Source organism: Festucalex cinctus, chromosome 3 (assembly GCF_051991245.1).
Source record: "Festucalex cinctus isolate MCC-2025b chromosome 3, RoL_Fcin_1.0, whole genome shotgun sequence".
NCBI lineage: Eukaryota > Metazoa > Chordata > Actinopteri > Syngnathiformes > Syngnathidae > Festucalex > Festucalex cinctus.
Window position 1 is genome coordinate 25965232 of NC_135413.1, and position 22335 is coordinate 25987566.

General features: G+C 40.2%; 1 protein-coding gene and 1 long non-coding RNA gene across 2 annotated transcripts; both read right to left on the reverse strand.

Moving 5' to 3' along the window:
* Positions 1 to 958: 958 nt before the first annotated feature.
* Positions 959 to 9880, reverse strand: LOC144016750 (uncharacterized). The gene is made up of 4 exons (XR_013282993.1): positions 9703 to 9880; positions 9419 to 9489; positions 1317 to 1442; positions 959 to 1229 (listed from the first exon to the last, which is right to left on the reverse strand). It is a non-coding gene; the product is annotated as an uncharacterized LOC144016750 (long non-coding RNA).
* Positions 9881 to 11653: 1773 nt separating this feature from the next.
* api5 (apoptosis inhibitor 5) lies at positions 11654 to 20632 on the reverse strand. Its single transcript, XM_077517099.1, has 14 exons — positions 20281 to 20632; positions 18390 to 18551; positions 18202 to 18295; positions 17288 to 17353; positions 16565 to 16716; positions 16189 to 16395; positions 15965 to 16069; positions 14623 to 14712; positions 14129 to 14310; positions 13935 to 14028; positions 13800 to 13856; positions 13104 to 13189; positions 12876 to 13018; positions 11654 to 12288 (listed from the first exon to the last, which is right to left on the reverse strand). Exons 1-14 carry the CDS (start codon positions 20350 to 20352, stop codon positions 12209 to 12211), a joined length of 1590 nt encoding a protein of 529 aa, XP_077373225.1. The 5' UTR covers positions 20353 to 20632; the 3' UTR covers positions 11654 to 12208.
* Positions 20633 to 22335: the final 1703 nt, after the last annotated feature.

The window sequence follows — 22335 nt, forward strand, 5'->3', positions numbered from 1 at the left end:
AAGCAGAGCGAGAGAGAGCGAGGCAGACAGAGGGAGGGAGCATTTAAGGTCGGGGTGTTTTGGGGTGATGTTTTATCACCCAAATAGCCCCACCATCACCATCCTGCGCGCGCGCGCGCAAACCAATGAGATTCGGCATTGGGATGCAAACAGATGGCGCCACAATTATCTTTGGGGTCAAAAATGTCAGATGGAAGCGTCTCCATGATGTTTTCGGCGCTGGTCTAAAAATATCGCCCACAATCAACATGCCGCTCTCCGTTTAACCTTATAGGGGAGCGGGAACACCTGAAGAAACCTGGCCTTGTGGACCAATAACGTCATTAGACTCAGGACCATTATTGGAAAAATAAATAAATAAATAAATACATTCTAAATAAATATCCACCCGTAAAGACTAAAACAACAAGGGTACCAATGATGACAGTCCATTGTTGAAAAATAAAACGGGTACCAAAATAACTTGTCCTCCGCTGACTGAGCCAACTTCCTGATTTTGTTGACATCACTGGCTCTCACCGAGCTATGATGTCATGCTATGATGTCACACTGTTTACGTCGTGGACAGCGACAGGCATTCCTAACATGAACAATTAAATGTATTCTCCAGACGTAGGCGTGACAATAATGGACTGACGTAGCAGGAGCTGTCTGTGGTCCTGAACCGAGTCTATATGTTAGCATTAGCATTAAGCTAGCAGACTGAAAGGCTAAACTCTAAGGTCGTTTTAAATACAGTACCTGTGTAATTCTCTGTAAACTTTAACTCAGAGTGGTAATAACCAGCTTGAAGACTTTTTAGAATTGCTCAAAAACAAAATTCATATCGCAGAAAAAATAGTTAAGTCGTTTCACGCGTATCTCAAAGCACAAAACACTTCAAACTCCCAATTGACAAAATATTGGGTACACCGTTCGAAGACATCCAATGAAAGATGTCAGAAAAAACAATCTTCACTTGCAAGGATAATGCTCAGAGTGACTGAAGCTGTTTATTTTGTATTTTTGGTGCATCTTCTGGCTGCCAACGTGTGTGTGTATTTTTCCACATTCCCACGTGTGAAGGAAAGAGTGACAAAGAGACAAAAAAAAATAAAAATAAAAATACACACTCACTCACACACGGCGTCAGGACAGAATTAGCAGTTATGATTCACGCACTTGAACTGAGGTGGACTGTAGCTCCAGTGTCGTGGGAGGATCCATTTCTCGCCTTTTGGTACTTTGAGCTTTAAAAGGTGACACAAACACACGAGAACATGTTTGGGTGGGTGCTTGTTTTGGACATGAAGTGGAGGAAGATGCGTCACGCTAACCTGGGTGTCCATTCTATGTGGAGATGATCATCTCAAGAAGAGTCCAGGTAGTTGTGAGGGGGAAAATGGGACATCAAAAAGGCCAACATGACAGGTGTAACATGCTAACTGTATTTTTTCAGAAGCCTGAAGAAAAGACAGAGACCTCCGCAAAGGCCAGTTAACAGACACTTGAGATGCGAAAACATTTCCATTGTCACTCAACGATCAAAAATGGAACATAAATTAACTCATTTGCTCCCAATAACATGTAAATACGTGTCCCAAAGACGTATTTATACGTTTTTTGTTTGTTTGTTTTTTTGTTTTTTTAATGCTAGAACATAAAATTTGATTTAGCCTCTCCACTGCAAAGAACGGTTGCAGAAATGGTAGTTATTACACAAACGGCCAGCAGGTAGCAGCAGAGAAAAGGAGATCAACCAGGGCCATGTAGAAAAAAAGCTCAATTACTTAGAATTTTAAATAGATTTGTAAAAACTGATTAACCTTAGCTCTCTTCTAATGCTAATTGCTGTAAAACGGAAACAGATAGAAACATACTTTTTCTTCCTGAGGAACGAAGAGACTTTAATCTTTCTTTTGATCAATTCCATGCTTTTATAGTAATAGAACACAATATTCTGTGGGCCTTGCAAAATCAGTCAAAATCTAGTAAAACAGCCGGGAGCGAACGGGATTGCTTCTGTGAAAATGGCTGGGAGTGAATGAGTTAATAGTGCAACATTTCTGTTAGCGTTGTTAGCTAGCAGGCTACTGCTGGTTCATGGAGAATGACAAACCACGAAGACTAGATGGAGACTGTACCATTTTCATCTGGTGTGGGGGAAGGGAACATTTTCATTGTAATGCAAACTGCAAAAAAAAAAAAAGAAAAAAAAAAGGGGGACAATATCTTGTTAGCTAGCAGGCTACTACCTTGGTTGATTAAGAATAAACAGATGAAGTGGCCTGTAGCATTTACATTTTGGGATGGCGGAAACTTTTCTTTTTTATCTCAAATGGAAAGGGGGGAGGGGGATTACATATATATTTTTAAGGGTCTACATTTCTAAGCTTTCATGAGGCATTTTTCTACCAACAAGCCCAGGAACTTTGAGTTCTGGGTAAAGGGAGTTCTTAGAATTGTGTTTCCACAGCCTCACAGCTGTCTTAGAGTTCTCGGTAATTAATTCAAATGAGTTTGATTGAGCCCAGCCGATGTAGAAACCACGCCCCCAAATTTGACCATTTTCAGCCGTGGCCATCGCAGCCCGCCCCCTCAAAGTTCCTGCCTGGCTCAGCAAGACCCTGCTGCTGAGATAGTACTTGGATGGCCCCTGGGGAATTTAATTACCCTGGTAATTGTTGTTGGTGGGAAAATGCGCAAAGCGAATTTTACCAAGGTAAACTGAAAAGTTCTCCAAAAGTTCCGGTGGTGGAAAATCGCCTATTGGCTACTTCCTGGTTCATGGAGTAGACAATAAGTAGGAATAGAGGATGGGTACTTTTATAATATCTTTATTTGTTTTTGTTTTATTAGCCTTTTTAGCTGTCAGGCTAGTTCATTCTTCTAAAGAAAGTGAAAAAAAAATGTTTTTAATAGGCCAATTTGTTGACAACTTCCTGGATCATTAAGTATGACAGGAACCACCACTTGCCATCTTGCGCCATTTTTTTCTCATTTTGCATGGAAGGTTCCATGGAAATCTGCTCTTTTGCTGCATAAACCCCAAAAAGAACCACCAAATCAATCATGTGAGCCCTAAAAATGAGGACAAGATGGAGGAGAGCCCCCCCCCCCCCCCCCCGCCCCGCCCGGGGGGGTGGGGGGGGGGGGGGGTATGTACGACAGAAGCACGTCACTGGAGAAAGTCACGCTGCACTCAGGCGTGGCTGCCAAGGCTGACGGCACACGGCAAGATGCTGGGCGTGACTAAGGCACTTGGAAACATGCACGCACAAATACACACACACACACACACACACACACACACACACACACGCACACACACGCCCTTTTAATTTGTTCTAATGTCCCTTCCCATCTGCTGGTGGCTTCCCACTCATGGTGGTGGGTCGCTTCTTTCCGGTAAGGAGCGGCTGTTGTCATCCCGTTTTGAGTATTTGGTCCCAGGCGAGGCATTCAAGGGACCGTACTCCAATTTTGGGCGCCACTTTTAAAAAGGAGAATGAGTCTCTTTTTCAGTTCTAACCATAAAACAATAGCTTGACTGTCAAATGCGAGTCCATCTTTGTAGCAGTGCTGCTTTTTTAAGTGAATGCACGTTTGTTGTTGAATATTCAATTCTGTCTGCAATTGGTACCCCGCCGACTGCCCAAAGCCAGCTGGGATGGGCTCCAGCACCCCCGTGACCCTTGTGAGGAACAAGCGGTTAAGAAAATGGATGGATGGATATTCAATTTTGTGAACTCCTTGGAGAGAAAACCACGAAAGAAAATCGTTCAGTGGCAACTTGGACTTGTCAAACAGTGAGCCCAAACTAATCTGATTAAATTGAACTGTTAAAAAATAAATAAATAAATAAACAAAAAATAAAAATCAATCCATCAATAAATACATAAATAAAAAATTAAATTTATTTTTCATTCTTACATTTATTTTGTTTGTCATTCATTTACAGAAATTTAAATGTTTTTTAATTTTGCACCTTTTATTCTTGTATTTAATCAAAAATAGTTTTCTAAAAAAAAAAAAAAAAAAAAAATCTACTATATACTGGGAAACATACGTTACCATTATCGTATGCTATTCGTAAATTTGTATTTATTTTATTTATTTTTAATAAATGTGGATACATACAGCGGACTTCACATAATAGCATTCACAGGTAAAAAATTTTTAACCTTTCATTTGAGGAAAACCAATGTTATTTGTGTTTTTTCCCCCCTTTATTCATTTTTTATTTTAACCAAATCTCTACTTTTTTCCCCCTAAAAACAGACATTTGGAAAAAAAAATGTGTTTTTTAATAGCAATTATAATGGTCGTCAATTTTTTTTAGATATTTTTGCTATGGTCAGGACCCCCCCCCACTCTATTTTAAAGAGAGTGCATATTTATGTGGCTTGTTTGCAATTAATGAGCACAGTCTGCTATTTTGTATCGATGCCGCAATATACTAATGAAAAAATACTAGATTTTTTTTTTTTTAAAAAGCATTTAAATGAGACCTTTTTTTAAGGAACCCTTCTCTCTTCCTTACCACTCTCTCTCTCTCCCCACTATTTATTTTTCCCATCTCTCCTGCCTAAATGATGTCAATGGAAGAGCAGAGCTATAGTGGGGCTATTTTTAGACTTCACGCACACACACAGAATCCTTGGCATCACATGCTTGGTTGGGAGCTCTGCCGCACACAATAAAGCATCTCCAGAGAACGCCTTTGTCACAAATGCAACCCCCCCCCCCCCCCCCCCTTCATGCTAATGTGCGTGTTTGCTTTCCATGTGTGATTAATAAGAAGCCGAGTAGTAGAAGAAGAAGAAGAAATGGGAGGACGAGCCCCATTGAGACAGAGAGGAAGGAGGGCCGCCGCCTTCATTCACTCACTCCTTCATTCATCACTTCCAGACTCACCCATTCACGCCGTTGTGCGAGCAGAGATTGTGAATGAATTGCAGGAGGGTTGCACTGATGTGTGCGCGCATGTGTGTTAAGGGAAGGGGGGGGGGGGGGGGGGTCTCAGTGGACATGTGAGAAGTGGAGTACGCAGTGTTCCCTGCCTGCCAGGGGTTTTGGCATATCTGTGCTTTAAAAAAATAAATAAAATATAGATAAGAAAAACGCAAAAGTTCCTTACTCGAGCATGACTGCATGTCAAATGTGAACACGCCTTTTTCTTTTTTCTTGATTTATTATTGAATAATAAATTGTACAATATCAACTCAAGATCCTACATCGGTGAGAAATAACCATGAAAAGATTGTGGAGCAGGTAGCTTGGAGTTGCCAAATAGTGAGCCAGACTAATTCAATCTCATTAAAAACGGCTTAAAAGGGGAAAAAAAATAATGTAATTTAAAGTGTCAATTAAGCACAACATTTTTTTTATTTTTTTTTCGAAAAAATAGTGTCATTTTGTGTTACGGAGAAACTGTTTATTTTTTTTCATTTATAAACTTTTAGAACCTTTTGTGTGTTTACTGTACATTTATTTTATTTCAATGTGACCAAAATTAATTAATTTCCATGAATGGATACATTTATTTAAAAATACTGCACATTACTATTTTACACATTTCACTGGGAAACTAAATATTGTGGCTTAATTAAATATCCTTTTATAAAGTGTTTTTACATTGATTCAAATGAACTAACTTTAAATTCATCAAATGTAGCCTACTTTTAGATTTTAAGTTCAAGTTTAAATGTGTTTTTTATGAAACATTTAACATCAGATACACATTTTCTTTTCATTAGATGTGTTGTTGATCTGTAGGATAAAAAAAAGAAAAAAAAAGAAGGAAAAATAAAGACAAAAAGAAGGAAAGGAAAGACAACCTCCTCCTCTTTCTCCTCCTTCGCTCCTGACATTCACATGCTCCATTACATAACACGCTTCGGTTGGGACGGGTGGGGAGCATGTTTAAAGTCTCCTTCAATCAAATAAGCGCACGCTTTGCTGCACAAGCGTCTTCAATGGAGCTCCAACTGAGCTTCTTTTTTTTTTCTTTTTTTCTTTTTTTTTTTAAAAAGCCCTCGTTCTATTTCCGAGAGGCAGCCACGATAAAAATAGACCTTCCTACTCCTCCTTTGCCCACCACCACTTTGTCAAGATCGTTCAGCCAGTCTGATTAAATGGGCATCAATGGAATAGTGCAGTTGGCTATTAGGACTAAAAATTCCCTTTTTCAGGAACATTTTTATGTGGTATCGCCTAAAAAAAAAAAGCTGGTCAAAAACGTCTTCAAATTAGAGTAAAACAGTATCTTCATTATTTCTTAACCCAACTCCTTGAACGTGTCTTTTCGCCTGCTACTAAAGGAGCACCTTTCTCAAATTGGCTGACAGCTTTGAGTTCAAAAATATCCAACAATCAACACATACGAGCCAAAACTTCGGAGGGGGTTTCTGAGTCTACATTTCAATATTGCGCAAACGGTGTCTCTTGCCCTAAAAAAAAATATATATATATATATATATATATTTAAATTAAAAAAAAAGCTATTAAGTTGCTATTTTAATCAGGACAATCAAATCTTCTGACTAGAAAAATGCCTTAAAAAAAATGGATTAAATGCACACTCTACGTTAACCTGAAAGGTGATGTCATTGTTTTTGGTGGGGTTGCGTTTGAGGTTTTCATAGCTAAACTCCGTGTGGGCTCGCATGTACGCACACAAACGCACGCGTGCAGCAGCAAGCAAGCAAGCAAGCAAGCAAGCGCTCCTCCGCACTCCCGCTGAAGTTGACATGTTAACACTCACTGGCTGCTATATTTAGCGCAGCCCCGCCGCACTGTTACTATTCCCAGATTTGCGCATGAGGGGGTGGACGGCTTTTCATGCATAGCCATACATACATAAATACATACACGGGTTCATAATGTTTGGGCATACCAATAATAATAATCCAATAAAAAGAAGGCAAAGAGGAGAAAGAGGGGAGAATAAGAACAATAAGTGGAGGAAGAATGGGTGGAAAGGACGGAAAAAGGAAGAACAAAGAGGAAGAAATAGAAGAGGAGAAAACAGACAAAGCGGAGGAATAAAAAGGGGGAAAAAAAATCCACAATCATCACAAAAACATCATGGCTTCAATATTTATTTAGATAAACTCCAGTCTCCACAGTATTAAACTATTTCAGTGATTGTGGATTTTTTATTCTTAAAAGCGCACCAAGAGTTTGCCTGCGCCATGTGTAGGGTTACCAACTTTCTCATCCCGAAATAAGGGACAGGTGCACGGTACGGTGCCGTGGCGGTGTGAGCATGATGTGTGAAATCAGTTTATATTCTGATTAGATTCGAAATGCACAAAGTTTGCACATTCCCTTTAATCCTTACTGCAGGCCATCATTATGTAACCTCATAGTAAACCTCAAAGAAACCACAATTTGTCTATTTCCTTTAAAAAAAAAAAATTAAAAATGCAAAAGAGGAGCGTTTCCCACCAAATTTACTTTTTCCATGGATACTTTAACAGCACTGTCTTTTCTTTCTTTCAGGTTTATCCATTCTCTCATCCTAACCAACCGGACAACATTACACTTTTTTTTTTTTTTTTTTTAAGACACTTGTGCACTGTGCAGTATAAACCGCTACAACAAATGCATGTGACGATGCCTGACGCCTGTGATTGGTTGACAGGTGCTGTGCTTCATGACATTGCCGTTTTAGCTGATCTAGGACCTGTAGAGTGCAGTTTGCTGTGTTAAGCGCCGATTGCGAAACTTGCCAGCAAGCTAAATTCTCGCAGTATTTGTTCATAAATAGTACTTGTATTGCCCCCGATGATACGTTCGCAGCCGACGTATTGAGATCGGCGTTTAGAGTGTAGGCGACATGAAGTTGTGACGAAACCAGGAAGTGCCCCTCTCTCTCTCTCTCTAGTTTTGTACTAGTCTCTAGTACTAAACAAGAATGACTGAGAACACTGGAAGAAAGTTTTGAATGATTAGAGAAATATATAAAAAGAGGCTTCAACAATGTTAAAAATCATGCTCAACTTTCAATCAAATATCTCCAAAACGACCTGGAAAAATGGATGCTACTTCGGCTAGCATCCTTCTTATACAGACGCATATCTACATGTCTGAGCCGCATAAATACTGTACATCCGCCTAAACTAAAACCTTCGGTGGTTGGAACACTGTATCGGGACAATAAGGCATTCTAAAGCGGCCACGCCGGCACAGAACCCTTGCTCACATACTTAAAAAAAAAAATAATAAATTAAATTCAGCCTTCTCATTTGCTTGCCCTTCTTTGTTTGATGTGCGCACACTCACAGCCAACAATGAGGCACTTTAAAGTGGCTGCGTCAGCAGAATATTTGACAGGGAGATTCATTTTTGGGTCGTGGGCAGATGTCGCTAGCTAGCTAGCTAGCTAACTGCATGTCAAAAATGTGTCAAGTAACAACTGATGTAAACAAAGGTGATTAAGTTCTTATTTAGTGGGCGAGCATATACTATTGCTGGAACTATCCGGAACCAGTGACAGTTCCCTTTCAGACAAAGTAGTTCAGCACCAAGGAGAGTTCCAGTGAAAATCTTTCAATAGCTTTACTTGACCTGGGAAAAAACAATTAATGACGTTGGAAAGAATGTAATAATTCAAAGTTTAGGGGAAAAAAGAAAAAAAATCTAATCTAACTGGAGTTTAAATATGGCGCCCGCTCTCTGTGATGCCAAAAGAAAAAAACAAAACAAAAGTGCATTGCTGACGCAGTTGATTCTTTTTATAGCCTTTTCACAGGCTTCTAACGGACGGGCTCCAATGCCGGCTTCAAGAGGAGGAATTTCAATGGCGAATTTGAAAGCAACACAAATTCGGTGGGTGCATGCTCGCTTTTTTTTTTTTTTTTTTTTTGGCGCTACTGTCTCAAGAATCAGGTGTACAACTCCCATTTTGGAAAAATGCATTTCTTGTTCATTCTATTTTATATTTTAACAATCAACAGATTTCACATGCATTCTTCACTAACTAGTAAATGACAATTTTAATTTAACCTCATTTTAAGACAATTTTACAGGTGCTTTGTATTAAGTATAAATATGACATCCTTTTTTATTTAATTGCATTTATTTATGGAAACGATAAATAGGTATGTGAGCTTATAAACCAACATTATTTCATTTCAAGACAATCCATGGATTTTATGCATGTTCTGCAACCACTAGAAATAAGTTTTAATTTATTTAGATTCAAGACGACCAATAAATTTTATTTGAAGAAATGTGCATTTTTTCCCTACATTTTCATTTACTCTTGAACAGACTATCAACAGAGTCTACATGCTTTACATTAACTATCAACGTGACATTCTCAGTTTGTGACTAGAAATAACTTACTTTGGTTTGGGTGGTTGCCGCGGTAACACTAAGTGACCTGAACAGAGACTTAAAAAAAAAAAAAAAAAGTGAGAAGTGGCATTACCTGAAATTTCTTGCTCACGTTTCCATTTGAGCAGACGATCCAATGTGAGTTTGGCCGTTTATATGAACGATCTGATGGAGGAACAGAAATAAAATGCAAATTAAGGATTTTTTTTTTTTTTTGTCAGCATACTTCTGAGCCCCTGAAATCGAAGACACTCTGCATAAATTGGTCACACGTTGGGGAATAGAAAAGCATGTAAAAAGAAGTCAGGATCCAAAGCATACCACATCACAATATGTAGGCAGTATTATGAGTATGCGTGGTGGCTCGTGTCCAAATACCTTTGAGCCCCTACAAATTGACATGTTCTGAAAACGGGAAGTGAAAAACAAAACTATGGCCAAAGAGCCAAACAACTTACGATCCAAAGTATACCACATCACATGTCAAACATTGGCAGCAGCAGTTATGGGCAAGGGCGCCATGCGCCCCAATAGCTTCGATCCCGTGGCCGCCCACGCCGCCTCCTCTTGTACCACTGCATGATTATTTTCAGCTCTGCAGAGTGTGTATGTGTGTGCGTGCTTTGGGAAATACCTGGTCACGATCAGTCACCAAAGAGAAAGTTCTTTTTTTTTCCCACGGTTGTTTACCACCACCTGCTGGCCAAAGGGGAGAAGTTCGAGAAGGACTTGAACGAACCATAGACGACTCACAGAGGTTGGATGGCTGCGCTAAAACAAATTACTAAACCAAAACAAAAAACAGACTTGTGTGCAACATTCTCTGGCCATTCCGTTCCGAACATAATCCAGTGAGATTCAGTGTAAACAATAAACATTGTTATGCGCAGTTTTGGGGCGTTAGTAAAACAATGTGCTCATCATCGTGGCTAGAAATCCCATTGCATCAATTTGAGAGCTTTTGCCAACATGATCGCCGAGGTAGCAATTGGGGAATTTGAATGTGATGCATGCTGTGAATAGAATACAATACAATATCACCATGTTTTTTTGTTTTTTTCTCTCCGTACAAGCTATAATGAAATCCAATATCAATCATGATACTTGCTCATTTGCAGAAATCAGTAAACGATGTGACATTTTGCTGCATGCTTTGAACGGGACAGAAGAGTCACATCACCTGTATTTTACAAAAACTGTTAATTTTCGTTTATAAAACACTTATGAATACATATCTGCACTGCTTTCTCTGCATGCAAGACAAAGAAAGGATGACGCTTGAAACGTTCAACAGAGCTAAAAATAGAACTGGTTGTTGCTCTGGCAGGAGGGAAAACCCTGACCTGGATCGCCCCCTACAGGGGAGAGCCTGCCACAACATTTTTATTTATTTATTTTTTATATATTTTTGCTCCTTTATCTTATACTTCACATTTAATACAACTGAAGTTACGGTTTTTCAGAATTGCAATGATTACGATAAACAAGGATTATGTACAGTTGGGGCGCAATTCCCCTTTTAAGTGTATATTTTCTACTGCTCATACAGTACTGAGTTACAGTATCATCGCCTGTTTTATACATCTACATAGTCACTGTTTGAATTGTAACTCCCTATTGTCAATTACTTAAACTATTTACTCACTCTATATTTTTTTGTTTGTTTCTCAATGTATGAAAAAAAAATGGATGACTTTAGACAAGTTTAATTCTCGACTTTACCGCAACCTTTTGTGGGATGAAGACATAACTTCTTGAATTCGCCCTTTAAGTGCTTCCCAAGTCTTTGGTTTGGGTGGTATCCCACCCAAAAAAAAAAAAAAAGTCAGGAGCATGATCACCCGTCCATCTCTGGACATTCATCCACTCAAAAGTAGAGTGGCCCCATTTTGCATGAAAATTAATTTTCAAACAGTTACTTATAAATCACTCAGTAAATATAATGTATATGTTGCATATCTGGTTCTACAGGCTGGGCCATAAGTTTCCATACATAGGAAAAATTATAATCCAGATTTTGTTTCTGAGACTCTAGGTCAGGTGTAGGCAACTCTGGTCCGAGAAAGCCGCAGTCCTGTGTTTTACATGTCTCCCTCCTTCAACACTGGTGACAATCATTTTCAGGCTTCTCCAGACCTTGCTGATGAGCTGATCATTTGAATCACCTGTGTTGGAGGAGGGAGACATCTAAAACATGCAGGACCACGGTTCTGCTGACCACTATACCAGGTATACAAACCCTTGTGTATGTGTCATCACATTTTTGTTATCACTCCGGTAATGTAACGTTGCGTATGTGTTATCATACATTAAGACATGACAGCCACCATTCATACTTCTGGACAAGTTTATGATAAAAATCCGACATCAGCAATTCGTACAAAGTTGTAATAGTCAACCAATTCAAACGGAAGCTCCACTAATAACATTTTTTTTTTAATAATGAAAACAAGATTAAATAAAAGGCTAAAAACAAATGCATTCAGATATCACGTGGCAAACCGAAATGAGGACTTCTTTTTTTTTTTCTCCTTTTCTCTTTTGAAAAACACCCAGCGGGACCAAAACTATTGTGTCACAACTTGGTAGTCTTTTGTTCCACAAGGATACACATCATTGGTTAAAAACAACAAGCGAGAGGAGCTATAGCTCGGGCCTTGGCTTCTTGATGGGTTCTAGTTGGTCTGGATAGAAAAGTTCATTGGAACGAAGAGGGGGGGGGCCTAAGGAGACTTTTTTTTTTTTTTTTTTTTTTTAAATAACGGAAAGCGGGACAGTAGTGGTGGTACATACGTGGTCCATTTAGGTTGATGGTATAGATCCCAATGTGATGCAGTTCAGTGAGTGACAAACGACCCCACCCCCTCGCCCCTCATGACCCGCCTCAGTAGATCCGCCCTCGGCCTCGGTTGCCTCTGGTGCCGAAGCCCCGTCCCCGTCCGCCCCTGAAGCCGCCGCGCTGCTCTGTAGGCAACATTGGTGGTGAAGACCACGTTAGCAATGGCCCACACAATTCAACACAAAATAAATCCAATCGAAAAGGTTTGAATCATTACACACACATTAGCCTCACTTAAGGCACTTTTTAAATTACTTTTTCCCCATATAACAAACAAGCAAGCACATATTTCAGACCCATTAGATTTCAGAGAAAGTATTTTCTCAATAACTTGAGGATCTAAAAAAAAAAAAAAAAAAAAACAGTTTCATCTTTAAACATTTTTATTGTGAATTGATGGAAAAAGGGCCCCGAGGATGATTTTGCTACCAGCTTTGTGATTATTTGTATTAACTGATCAACAAATGACTGGGATTTAAAAAAAATAAAAATAAAAAATTATTAAGACTGAACCCATGGTTGTTTTAGATTTTCTTTTAAATGGCGACGTTAAATGATTTTTTTTTTTATTTACTTTGTAAATGTTTTTTCATTAAAATTGATATATCAGGGCCCAAGCACACCTTTTTATTTCACTTTAATTTGTATTTAAATTTAGAATTGAGGAAAACCAAGGATGCTATTTTTTGTCTTTTAAAATGATAAAGCTCACCGTAGTTGAAGTTTCCTAAGGAGGCACTGTATTTGCCGCTGGGTGGGTTGTAGATTTGTCGAGCGTCCCGCCGAGGTTGTGGAACCATCTGCTTCTTTATGGGGGCGCCCGAGCCTACGTCATCACCAGACGGACGCTTAAGACTGCAGGGTTCAAGATGAGGAGAGGTGATAATCAGTCATGCAAGGATATTTTGGCATCAGCTGTGTTGCAAAGTGTCAAACTTACACCACCGCTGCCGCCTCAGTCCTCTGGACAGGCTTCCAGGACAGAGTGACGGCGCTCTTGAATGACGGAGGGTTGTGGAAGAGATCCTGAGACACAAAATTACATTGGGGGGGGGTTGATTTCAAGTAAATGGTGAATTGTAGAAAAGAAAGAAAAACAAACTTCTAGTTTTACACCCCCATAAGTATGACGAGAAATATTGACTACAGAGAACAGGCTTCATGGTTCACTACTCACATTTTATCTGTGAAATTTATTCTTAGATTTTTTTACTAATAAATAAATAAATGAATGAATGAATGAATTCACAAACCACTTATTCTCGCTATTTGTGCAGTCTTTCACACAATGGTGCCAGAGCACTAAATAATGGAAATATAGTAATTGGTATCAAGGAAGTACGTTGAGGTTTTGCCTAAAATAAGCTCAAGGAACAATAAAATGTTTTGGTTTGCAACAAATTTCAAATGGCTCAGTAGTATTAAATGTCCACGTCTATGATAAGAAATAATAATAGCTATTCTAATGGAAAAGGGAGGCCTCAATTTGAGGGACGCATTTATTCCGCCGAAGTGGATGGCATGGTGTTCATTTTAGTTGGGACCATTAATTGAGGAAACACTGTAATAGATAATTGATTCACTTCTAAACACGAATAAGACATTTGCGTGAGATCCTAATCAAACTGCAACCCACCTTGATGAGGACGTTGATGTTGTTTGTAATCTTCAGGGCCACCACCTTGATCTTGTTCTGATGACCACAATAAAAAGTCCTGATCAAAACTCGCCCATTGAGACAGATTGAACTGAGAAAGTTTGCCGTGTCTACCTCATCCGTCTTGAGCGCTTCTCCCGTCTTGCCCTGCAGAGCCACTCGCAGCTGTCTGATGTAAACCTGCAGGCCTCTGGCGAAATACTGTAACCTGTACGTGCAATCAGAACCGTGCAGTTATTAGATAACATTAAAAAAAACTGACATTTTATGAGGTGGCGTGGCTCATAACAACTGTGAGTGATGCGCACCTGATCTTGAAGTCTTTGAGGCGCTCGGCGTTCACTTTGTCAATGAGGAAGTCGGGCAGCTTTTTGCCCAGCTGGTGGAAGCTGAAAAGCAGACACTCCACGTAGCTGAACTGCAGGTTGGGCTCCTCGCTGGATGCCTGCTCGCCATTCTCCACCTCGTCCGGCGGCAGAGGCATGTACTCCTATTGGGGGTTAAGCGTTATCTGAGAATTAATTAGGAATTTGGTGTAATTTAATTGAAAACGCATAGCCCGACTAATATGTATCTTTTTTTTTTTTTTTTTTTTTTTTTTTTTAGGTCGAGGCCAATACTGATTTTTGACAGAAAGAAAAATACAGATGACATGTCATCACAGCGCGCTTCTCCCAAATTAAAATAGCTTGAATTCAAGCATGCCTGTCACAGTGGTAGGTGCCCACTGCATGGCGGTGCCCCGCAGTAGCACACACACAATGAATCGGTTGGTCGAGGGGGTCCTGGGCTGTTTACCCACCAGTAGCTTGGTGAAAAGCATGTTGAGGTTGGTCTCCAGTTTGTCCATGTCGCCACAGAAAGGACTCATCTCTGCCAGCAGCTTGAGGACCTGCGCACAAACGGCGTTAAAAAGACACGACTTCATTTATCGCTAATGAGCAATAGTGTGACTAGGTGAAGACTTAATAGCCGTTAAGAACGTCAACACCTCGTTGACTGTGCATGCTGTAGGCATTGAGGGTATGTTTGATGCCCAACTTTAGCTCAGGGGACTCGAGGTGCTGATTGGAAGCAGACGTCACTGTTGCATAAACTCTTGTCGAGAATAACATAGCACTTCTTCACTACGCAAGTAATTTCAGATTTAGACGCTGCTTTAACACTACGTGTCTTCAACAATTCAGCGGGTAAAGGCAATGACCTCTAAAGTTAAAAATAAAAAGCAAGCCAAAAGTGTAATTACACCTTCTCATGACTATTTACATTGTGGATTCTCACTGAAGGCATCAAAACTATGAATGAACACGTGGAGTTATGTACATAAAAACAGGTGAAATAATTGAAAACATGTTTTATATTCCAGTTTCTTCAAAATGGTCACTCTTTGCTCTGTTTTTTCTTTTTTTTTTGGACACTCTTGGCATCCCCTCAATGAGCGTCAAGAGTAGTCACCTGAAATTGTTTTCCAAAAGTATTAAAGGAGTTCCCAGATGAGTGTGCAAAGGGTGCCTATTTTGAAGAAACTAGAATCTAAAACATGTTTTCAGTTATTTCACCTTTTTTGTCAAGTACATAACCTCACGTGTTCATTCTTCATTTTGATGCCTTCAGTGAAAATCTACAATGTAAATAGTTATGATCATAAAGCAAACACATTGATTGAGATGTATTTGTGTCCAAACCTATGGCCTGTACTGTATATGCAGTGACTTTTTTTTCCCTTTGCTTAAACCTGAGTTTTAAAGCTCTGCCTCATTTGCCAATTTTTCTTATCCTAAAAGGGTCAGGTTTGACTATTCTTAGAGTCTGTTTAACTCGCCAAATCATGTTAACTTTCGATGAGCTACATGTTTAAGTGGTAAATATTCAGATTTCTAAATAAATTCTGCCAACCTCGCCATGAAGAAGGCAATCAAGGTGCAGCATTTGAACTCCTATTTCCTATTACAATGTATGCAGTTTTTTTTTTATTTCCCCTTATTTGTATGTGTAACGTGTGAGGCTTGTGTATGAAATAAAATTATTTTATTTATTTATTTAGTGGGTGCAGCTTGAGCACCAGAATTTTAATTGTGCTGGTGGTGGTCTCAAAATTCAAGACACAGTCACAGACACAAGACAGTGAGGAAATGTTAACCAACCTCAAGTTGAACGTCAAGCTCGGCCACAGAAGTCGTCAGAGTGCTGAGGTTGGGGAGGACGTGTTCACAAAAGTAGGTCACAAAACGTGTGGAATGGACATTTTTCTACAGGAGAAAGAAAGGAATATATATTATATTGACCATTTGTACAGAGCGCCTGAGACTCAAACTCTTCTCAATACATGAAAAAACAAAACAAAACAAAACACAGTTGATGTACTCACGGAGAAGAGAGGCAGTGTTTGGCGCGTGCACTGCAGCAGGCGGTCCACCGTGTCGGGGTCGGCCGGGTTGAGCGCCTGCTCCAGGAAGGCTTGCTCCACCACCAGCTCCACCAGCTGTTGGCGCCCGCCCACCGTCTGCAGCACGCGCAGGCCCGACACCAAGCGCATCAACAGCACAAACTCCTCGCCTGTCACATCCTCCAGCACCTGAGCGGGCGAGCGGGGCGCATTGTCAACAAGAGCTCAGGTATCATGTTTGTCTTTAATAATCAGGTCCAATTTGATTTAAAACTCGTGAACTCAAATGAAACCATTAACTGTTGATGGGGGGAAAAAAAAGGGCAGTGATCTCAATTTAGAAATACACAAGGGCAACCTTTTTAGTCTCGGCAAAGATGTACTCCTCCACCTCCTTTGTCATAACATCTTCTGACAGGGTCTTGAGCTTGGTAGACAGAAACTTGATGGCCCGCTCACGCACTATGTCCTCCCCTTGAAGGATCTGCGGGAAGAGACCACCGAGGGTGCCTGAAAGACACATGACTAGTGATAGACCGATATGGTTTTTTCAAGGCCGATACCGATACAGATTATTTGTAGTCAAGTCGGCCGATAACCGATATTTCAAGCCGATATTCATTTGCAGTAAAATGGGGAGGGGTGGGAATTCTTTCAAACTATATATAATTTCTCACTGAGTAACAAATTCATGTGAATGTAGCTCATTTGGGGTTTTTGTTAGGGTTCGTAAAAACGTTTCAAAAAGATTTTTGCGGTGAAAAATTGTGTGAATATGTTCCAAATGTGTTTACGACAAATAAAAACTGACTGCGAACATCTTACAAATCCTGATGAAAACCCCAAATTCGCTACGTTCGCAAGTATCCCCTGCTCAGTGAGCTTTATCGGCCTTCAGATTCAAAACATGGCCGATGCCGATATTTGTCAAAATGCCAAATATCGGCGCCGATAATCGGCCGGGGCCGATTATCGGTCTATCCCTACACATGACATCCTGAATCAACGTTAGCAGGGGGGGAAATTAACACACTTACTAAAAAACACACATACAAGCGCACACATGCACACACACGCGTACCCTTTGCGTCAATCTTGAAGATGGAAATCAGCGAAACGTTCACTTGGTTGAATTCAGCCGTGTCATCTAAATGAGAAACGCAGATATGAAACTTTAAAAATGGATCTTCATTTAACACTGCCATAAAACTGTGAACTAAAAAGTGAGAACAAACTTATAAAACAAAGTGCAGTTGCATAAACAATTACTTGCACAGACAATTTTTCTTGTTGAAATAAAATGCCACTAATCCGTTCCAGTGCCCAAAGAACAACATTTTTTTTTTCATGAAGAAATATAGCAAAGTACTGCATATACATCAAGACAATGCAATAAATACAACAGGTGAATAAATTGGAATCTGTAAACTCTGTTCAAACTAGAATATTTGTGTTAGTTGTGTGTGAGTCGAGGCAAAAATTGTCTTTATCATATGTTCGACGCACCCTCCCTCGTCGAAACACAGTATTCTGTTTAATATAATAATATTTTATATCTGTGGAAAATGAATTCAGCAGCAAAATCCTCCTGTTTTTAATCAGAGGGGGCGGTCATTTTGTGTTACTGACACTTGCTGTCGACTGAAAATGACGCCACAATGCCATATAGCTCAACTTGCAATCGTAACATGAGCAAAACCGGACAACAGGTGTGCTGTGACGGTGATTACGTGAGCATGTACCACAAAGTTGTGCACGTCTGAGTGACACCAGAAGCCAAGATTGTTCGGTGGAGAGTCGGTGGATGGGTTTTGGCTTACAGACGCTTCTCATGAATTATATTAATTTTGTTTTTGGCTGTCGAATTTATGGCTGAAAGCGCAATGACAACTGTGGCTCTCCTTGCACATATGCAAGGGCCTTGCAGTACCTTAACTGTTCCATTTTGGAGCATCATTCTTAAGTCAAGATACCACTTTGCTCTTTATCCAATACCTGTCTGGAGGAGTTGGGTGAGAATATCCGCCACCTTGAGGATATTGTCACCAGTTGCAAACCGTGGGAGCTCCTTAATAGCCTGTCGCCGAATCTGGACCAAAGTGAGAAGGACGTATGTAAATGACGGCGCATGAACGTGGCCTGAAGTTCTGTTTTGACAGATTGCGCGCAGTTGTCACACTTACCGACACGTCGTCGTCTTCGCAGAGATCGAGCTGGGCGTTGATGGCCGCATCCGACAACTCTGGGAAGCTGCTGAAGAACTTGGGGATGAACTGAGCCGCCAGGCGCTTCTCCTTTGGCCCACCCTTCACCCCATTCAGGATGACTTGGTAGGCATCTTTGTGCTGCAGAATACAAGGAACAAGAAACAAATTGGTTCTGTGCATGTGCTGTTTAACATAATTCACTGACTGATTTCCTCATTGAAACAACAATAGATTGATGAGATAGTAGGTCGACTCTGGAGAATACAGGCAAAACTTCTGCATGGTGTGGGAGGCTGTAGGAAATGCTATTGCTCCTTAAAAAAAATAAATAAATCTCATGCTAAGATAGTAAAATAGGTCTGAATAAGTAACGAGATGTAACTTTTTTCAAATGTACGGTACCCTGAATAAGGACAAATATGTTGCGTGAAGAACAAAGAAAGGGGATTCTAAAGCAGTATTGGACATGCACCAAAAGAAAGAAAACAGACTAGTTTTAAGTAACGAAAGAATGCATAATAAACAGCAGGTCAGAAGGAAGGAGGACAGCAGTGAAGGAAGTGGAAGAATGGAAGAAGTGAAAGCAAGTCTGAGGTGGAAGAAACACAAAGGAGATGTTAGAGGAAGGAAGGAATAAGGGTGAAAAGCAGGTCTGAGAGAAGGAACGGTGTAATGAAATTTATTGTACGCAAGAAAGGAAAGATGGAAAAGGAAGGCAAATTAAGGGTAGGTGACTAATGAAAGGACAGAAGGATGCATGAATAAACTGGCATGACAGTTTTAAGGAGGGAGGGAACGAAGGAAAGCAGAAAAGCAGGTTTAGGCAAAGGAAACTAACGTAAAAATCCATGGAAACAAGAAATGTGACATAAGGAAGGTGGAAAGGGAAGTGAAAAGCAGATCTGAGATTAAAGGAAGGAGGCAGTGAAGGAAAAAAGGTTTTAGGCTGTGGTGTCCAAACGCCATTCTCAAGGGCCAGAGTCCTGCAGGCTTTGCATGTTTCTCTGCTCCAACAGACCTGTTCCCAATGAACAGGTTCGTTCTCAGGCTTATGCAGAGCTTCCCGATGAGCTTCAGGTGTGTTGGAGAAGAGAAATATCCAAAAACCTGCAGGTCTCCAGCCCTCGAGGACCAAGTTTGGACACCACTGCTGGTTTAACCTTATAGTTAGTGAAGGCAAGAGTGACTGACGAAAAAGGGAAGGAAGGTAGGAAGGAATGAAGGATGCCAGAAACAAAACACGGGTAAAGGAAGTTAAAAGAGGCAATGAAGAAACGTAAGTTTCAGTGACGGAAGAAAAAGGATGGTTAAGGATGGAAGTCTTGCAGATAGAGGGACGAAGGAAAGAAGACAAGAAGGAAAGAAAAAGATTAAGGAAGGGAAAGATACTGGGGGGGGAAAAAGACAGGGAAGGAAAACAAGATTGAGTAAAACGCAGATAGGAAAGTAAAAATAAAATACCATAAAATATGATTTAGCAAAGGAAAGGTGGACATAGGAATAGAAAGCAAATGAGGGAAGGTAGGTCAGGAAACGAAAGGGAAAAATACAAATGTTTTAAAAATTAACACATTTTACAGTGATTACCTACATTATACGCATCCTGGTGGCTCGCATTAATACCACTTAATATTAGAAGGGACGGTAATACTTTAAATGTCCAATTGTGTTCTTATTGTAAACAAAACTAGTGCATTCGACTGTGAATTAAAATCAGGCCAATAACGCTAACGGCTAGCTACTAGCTTAGCCCCAGCACTCACAACATAAGCTAGTAGCCAGCAACATTGGCCCTAAAATGAAAGTTAAGCGTTTTCGCAAAGCATCATATGTAAAATGGAAGCTGGGTTTTTGCGATTTTCCATACCTGGCTGACGTCGTCCTTGGCATCAGCAAGGACCCCGTAGCTTCGATAGAGATCCTCGATAGTGACCGCCATCAGCGTGCGTCCTATGTGTCTGGCGCTCAGATGACAAAAAAAAAAAAAAAAAAACTGCGCCAAAAAGAATTCCCCTCTCGGCAGTTTTTTTTTTTGCTAGTTTACGGGGTCTCGGCACTAATAATATTGCCACCACCTCGGTGTGAACGTACCGCCACAATGAGAGTAGGGAGGCGAAAATTCGAGAACCATGTGAATAATGTCCGCCGTCCCAGTAGCAACGTTGGTTGTGTGGACGCGAGGAGTGCTAAGCTAAACGGCTACGGAAGTGATGACGAAGCGCATGTGCAAGTTTAGCCAACCACAAAGTGGCTTAAGACACACGTGACTCAAACGTGGGCGAAAGTGCCGCGCAGTTTCGGCGCTCCTTTAACCATTCATTCAAACACGATTTTCTATTCACAATCACAAAATTGAAAGCGAATTTTTACTGTTAATTTTTTTAATCAGGGCACACATTTTATTTCAGAGAAATCTCACAGCACACTACCAAATAAAAATGTCACAATAATATTTATAAATAGTGATCTCTCCATCAGATTTATTTTTAAATTGTGTATACCATGATGTATTGTGGGATCTGATTTTTGGTGCTGTCTCTTGAACTATTGACCTATTCTAGGCCAAATGTTCAAGTGAAACCCTTTTCATGCTAAACAACTTTATGATTGCTACTTGTGTTTAAATAGCTTAAGGAAACTAAATGCCAGCGTGTATCCTGACTTGTCACAAAGGGAATCATGTATTTGTTATCCTATAATCATTTATTTTGCTTAATTTTGTAACTCTAAGGTGCCAGCTGAAAATACAAGAAATCACATATGTTTAATCATTTAGAACCTGTAAAAGAACGGTAAAGGTGTCAAAAAACTTGCAAGTTTACTGTGGTCAACTGTTGGGAAAACTGCTCCTTCACGCTTAAGGGCTAATGAACAAATGATATCCTGAAAGTTTACAACCGTCAGCTGACGGGAAGATGCTCAGAGCAAGAATCTTAATTACTTTACAACTGTCAGTTGACGGGAAGATGCTCAGAACAAGGATCTCATTACTTTGGTGTCTGCAAAAGGTTAGCTTTAGCAAATTTATTAGATCACACAATGTAATTGATAGGTCGCCTTATTTTTTATGTATGAATAAGTCCTTTTGATACCAGTAAAAACCTGTTACTATTCCTGGTCTCAAGAATAGGGGGGAGACGTATAATCTGCTGGCCACTTTATAACAATTGGATATCAGTAGAAGTCACAAAACTAAGCTCGCACTACCCCCTAGTGGTCAAAAGCGGATACTATTAGCATTCAGTAAACTGCATCTCATAATAAGTGGGTTTGGCCGAGGCTTTCCCTTACCAATAAGATCTAAGCGTGAAGTGGGCAGGCAGGTTTGATAGCCAATCAGGAAAAGAGTTTGTACCACGGGTGATGCTTTATAAACTGTTGCATTTCCTGAGATTGTCAGATTTTTTTCCATTTGCGCAAATTGAATGGTCTCAGTGTGCTTTTGCCAATAAAGCCGCTTTTTGTTCAGCTTGACTTTGGACTCCTGCCTGTTTTTGTTCTGACTTGCTTTTACTTCCAACTCACAACGCCAAAGGGAGACCTGGTGCATCAGCCTGCCAACAGGTGTTGGAACAGGTGACGCTGCGGCTAGCCTCTCCGGCCCCGGCCTGGCCCGAGAGCCGACAGTATGTTAAAATAAATAAATAAATAAATAAATAGAAAAAATGCCCATGCATCTTCTGCCATGGAGAAAAATAATGTATAATTCTGCCCCTCACTATTCAGTACGTCGCTGCCTTAGATCTGTGAACAAACAAAAAAGGGAAATGGGATAGTCTCCTACAGGACAACCACTAATCCCTAATGTATGTATACACATACATATGGAATATAGTACTCAACTGGTATCTATTTGTCTTCGCCATATGGCTCAACAACTTATCAATCTCGCCAATGATTAATAAACACAGGGCAACGCTAA

Bases quoted from the DNA above. Each gene is read 5' to 3' on its own strand.
- api5 (XM_077517099.1), bottom strand. From the start codon at position 20,352: ATGGCGGTCACTATCGAGGATCTCTATCGAAGCTACGGGGTCCTTGCT. The intron at 16,070-16,188 runs GTGAGTACATCA...TTTCTCCTGTAG, and splicing joins AAACACTGCCTCTCTTCTCC to AAAAATGTCCATTCCACACG. The intron at 14,311-14,622 runs GTGGGTAAACAG...AACCCCCAATAG, and splicing joins TGCTTTTCACCAAGCTACTG to GAGTACATGCCTCTGCCGCC.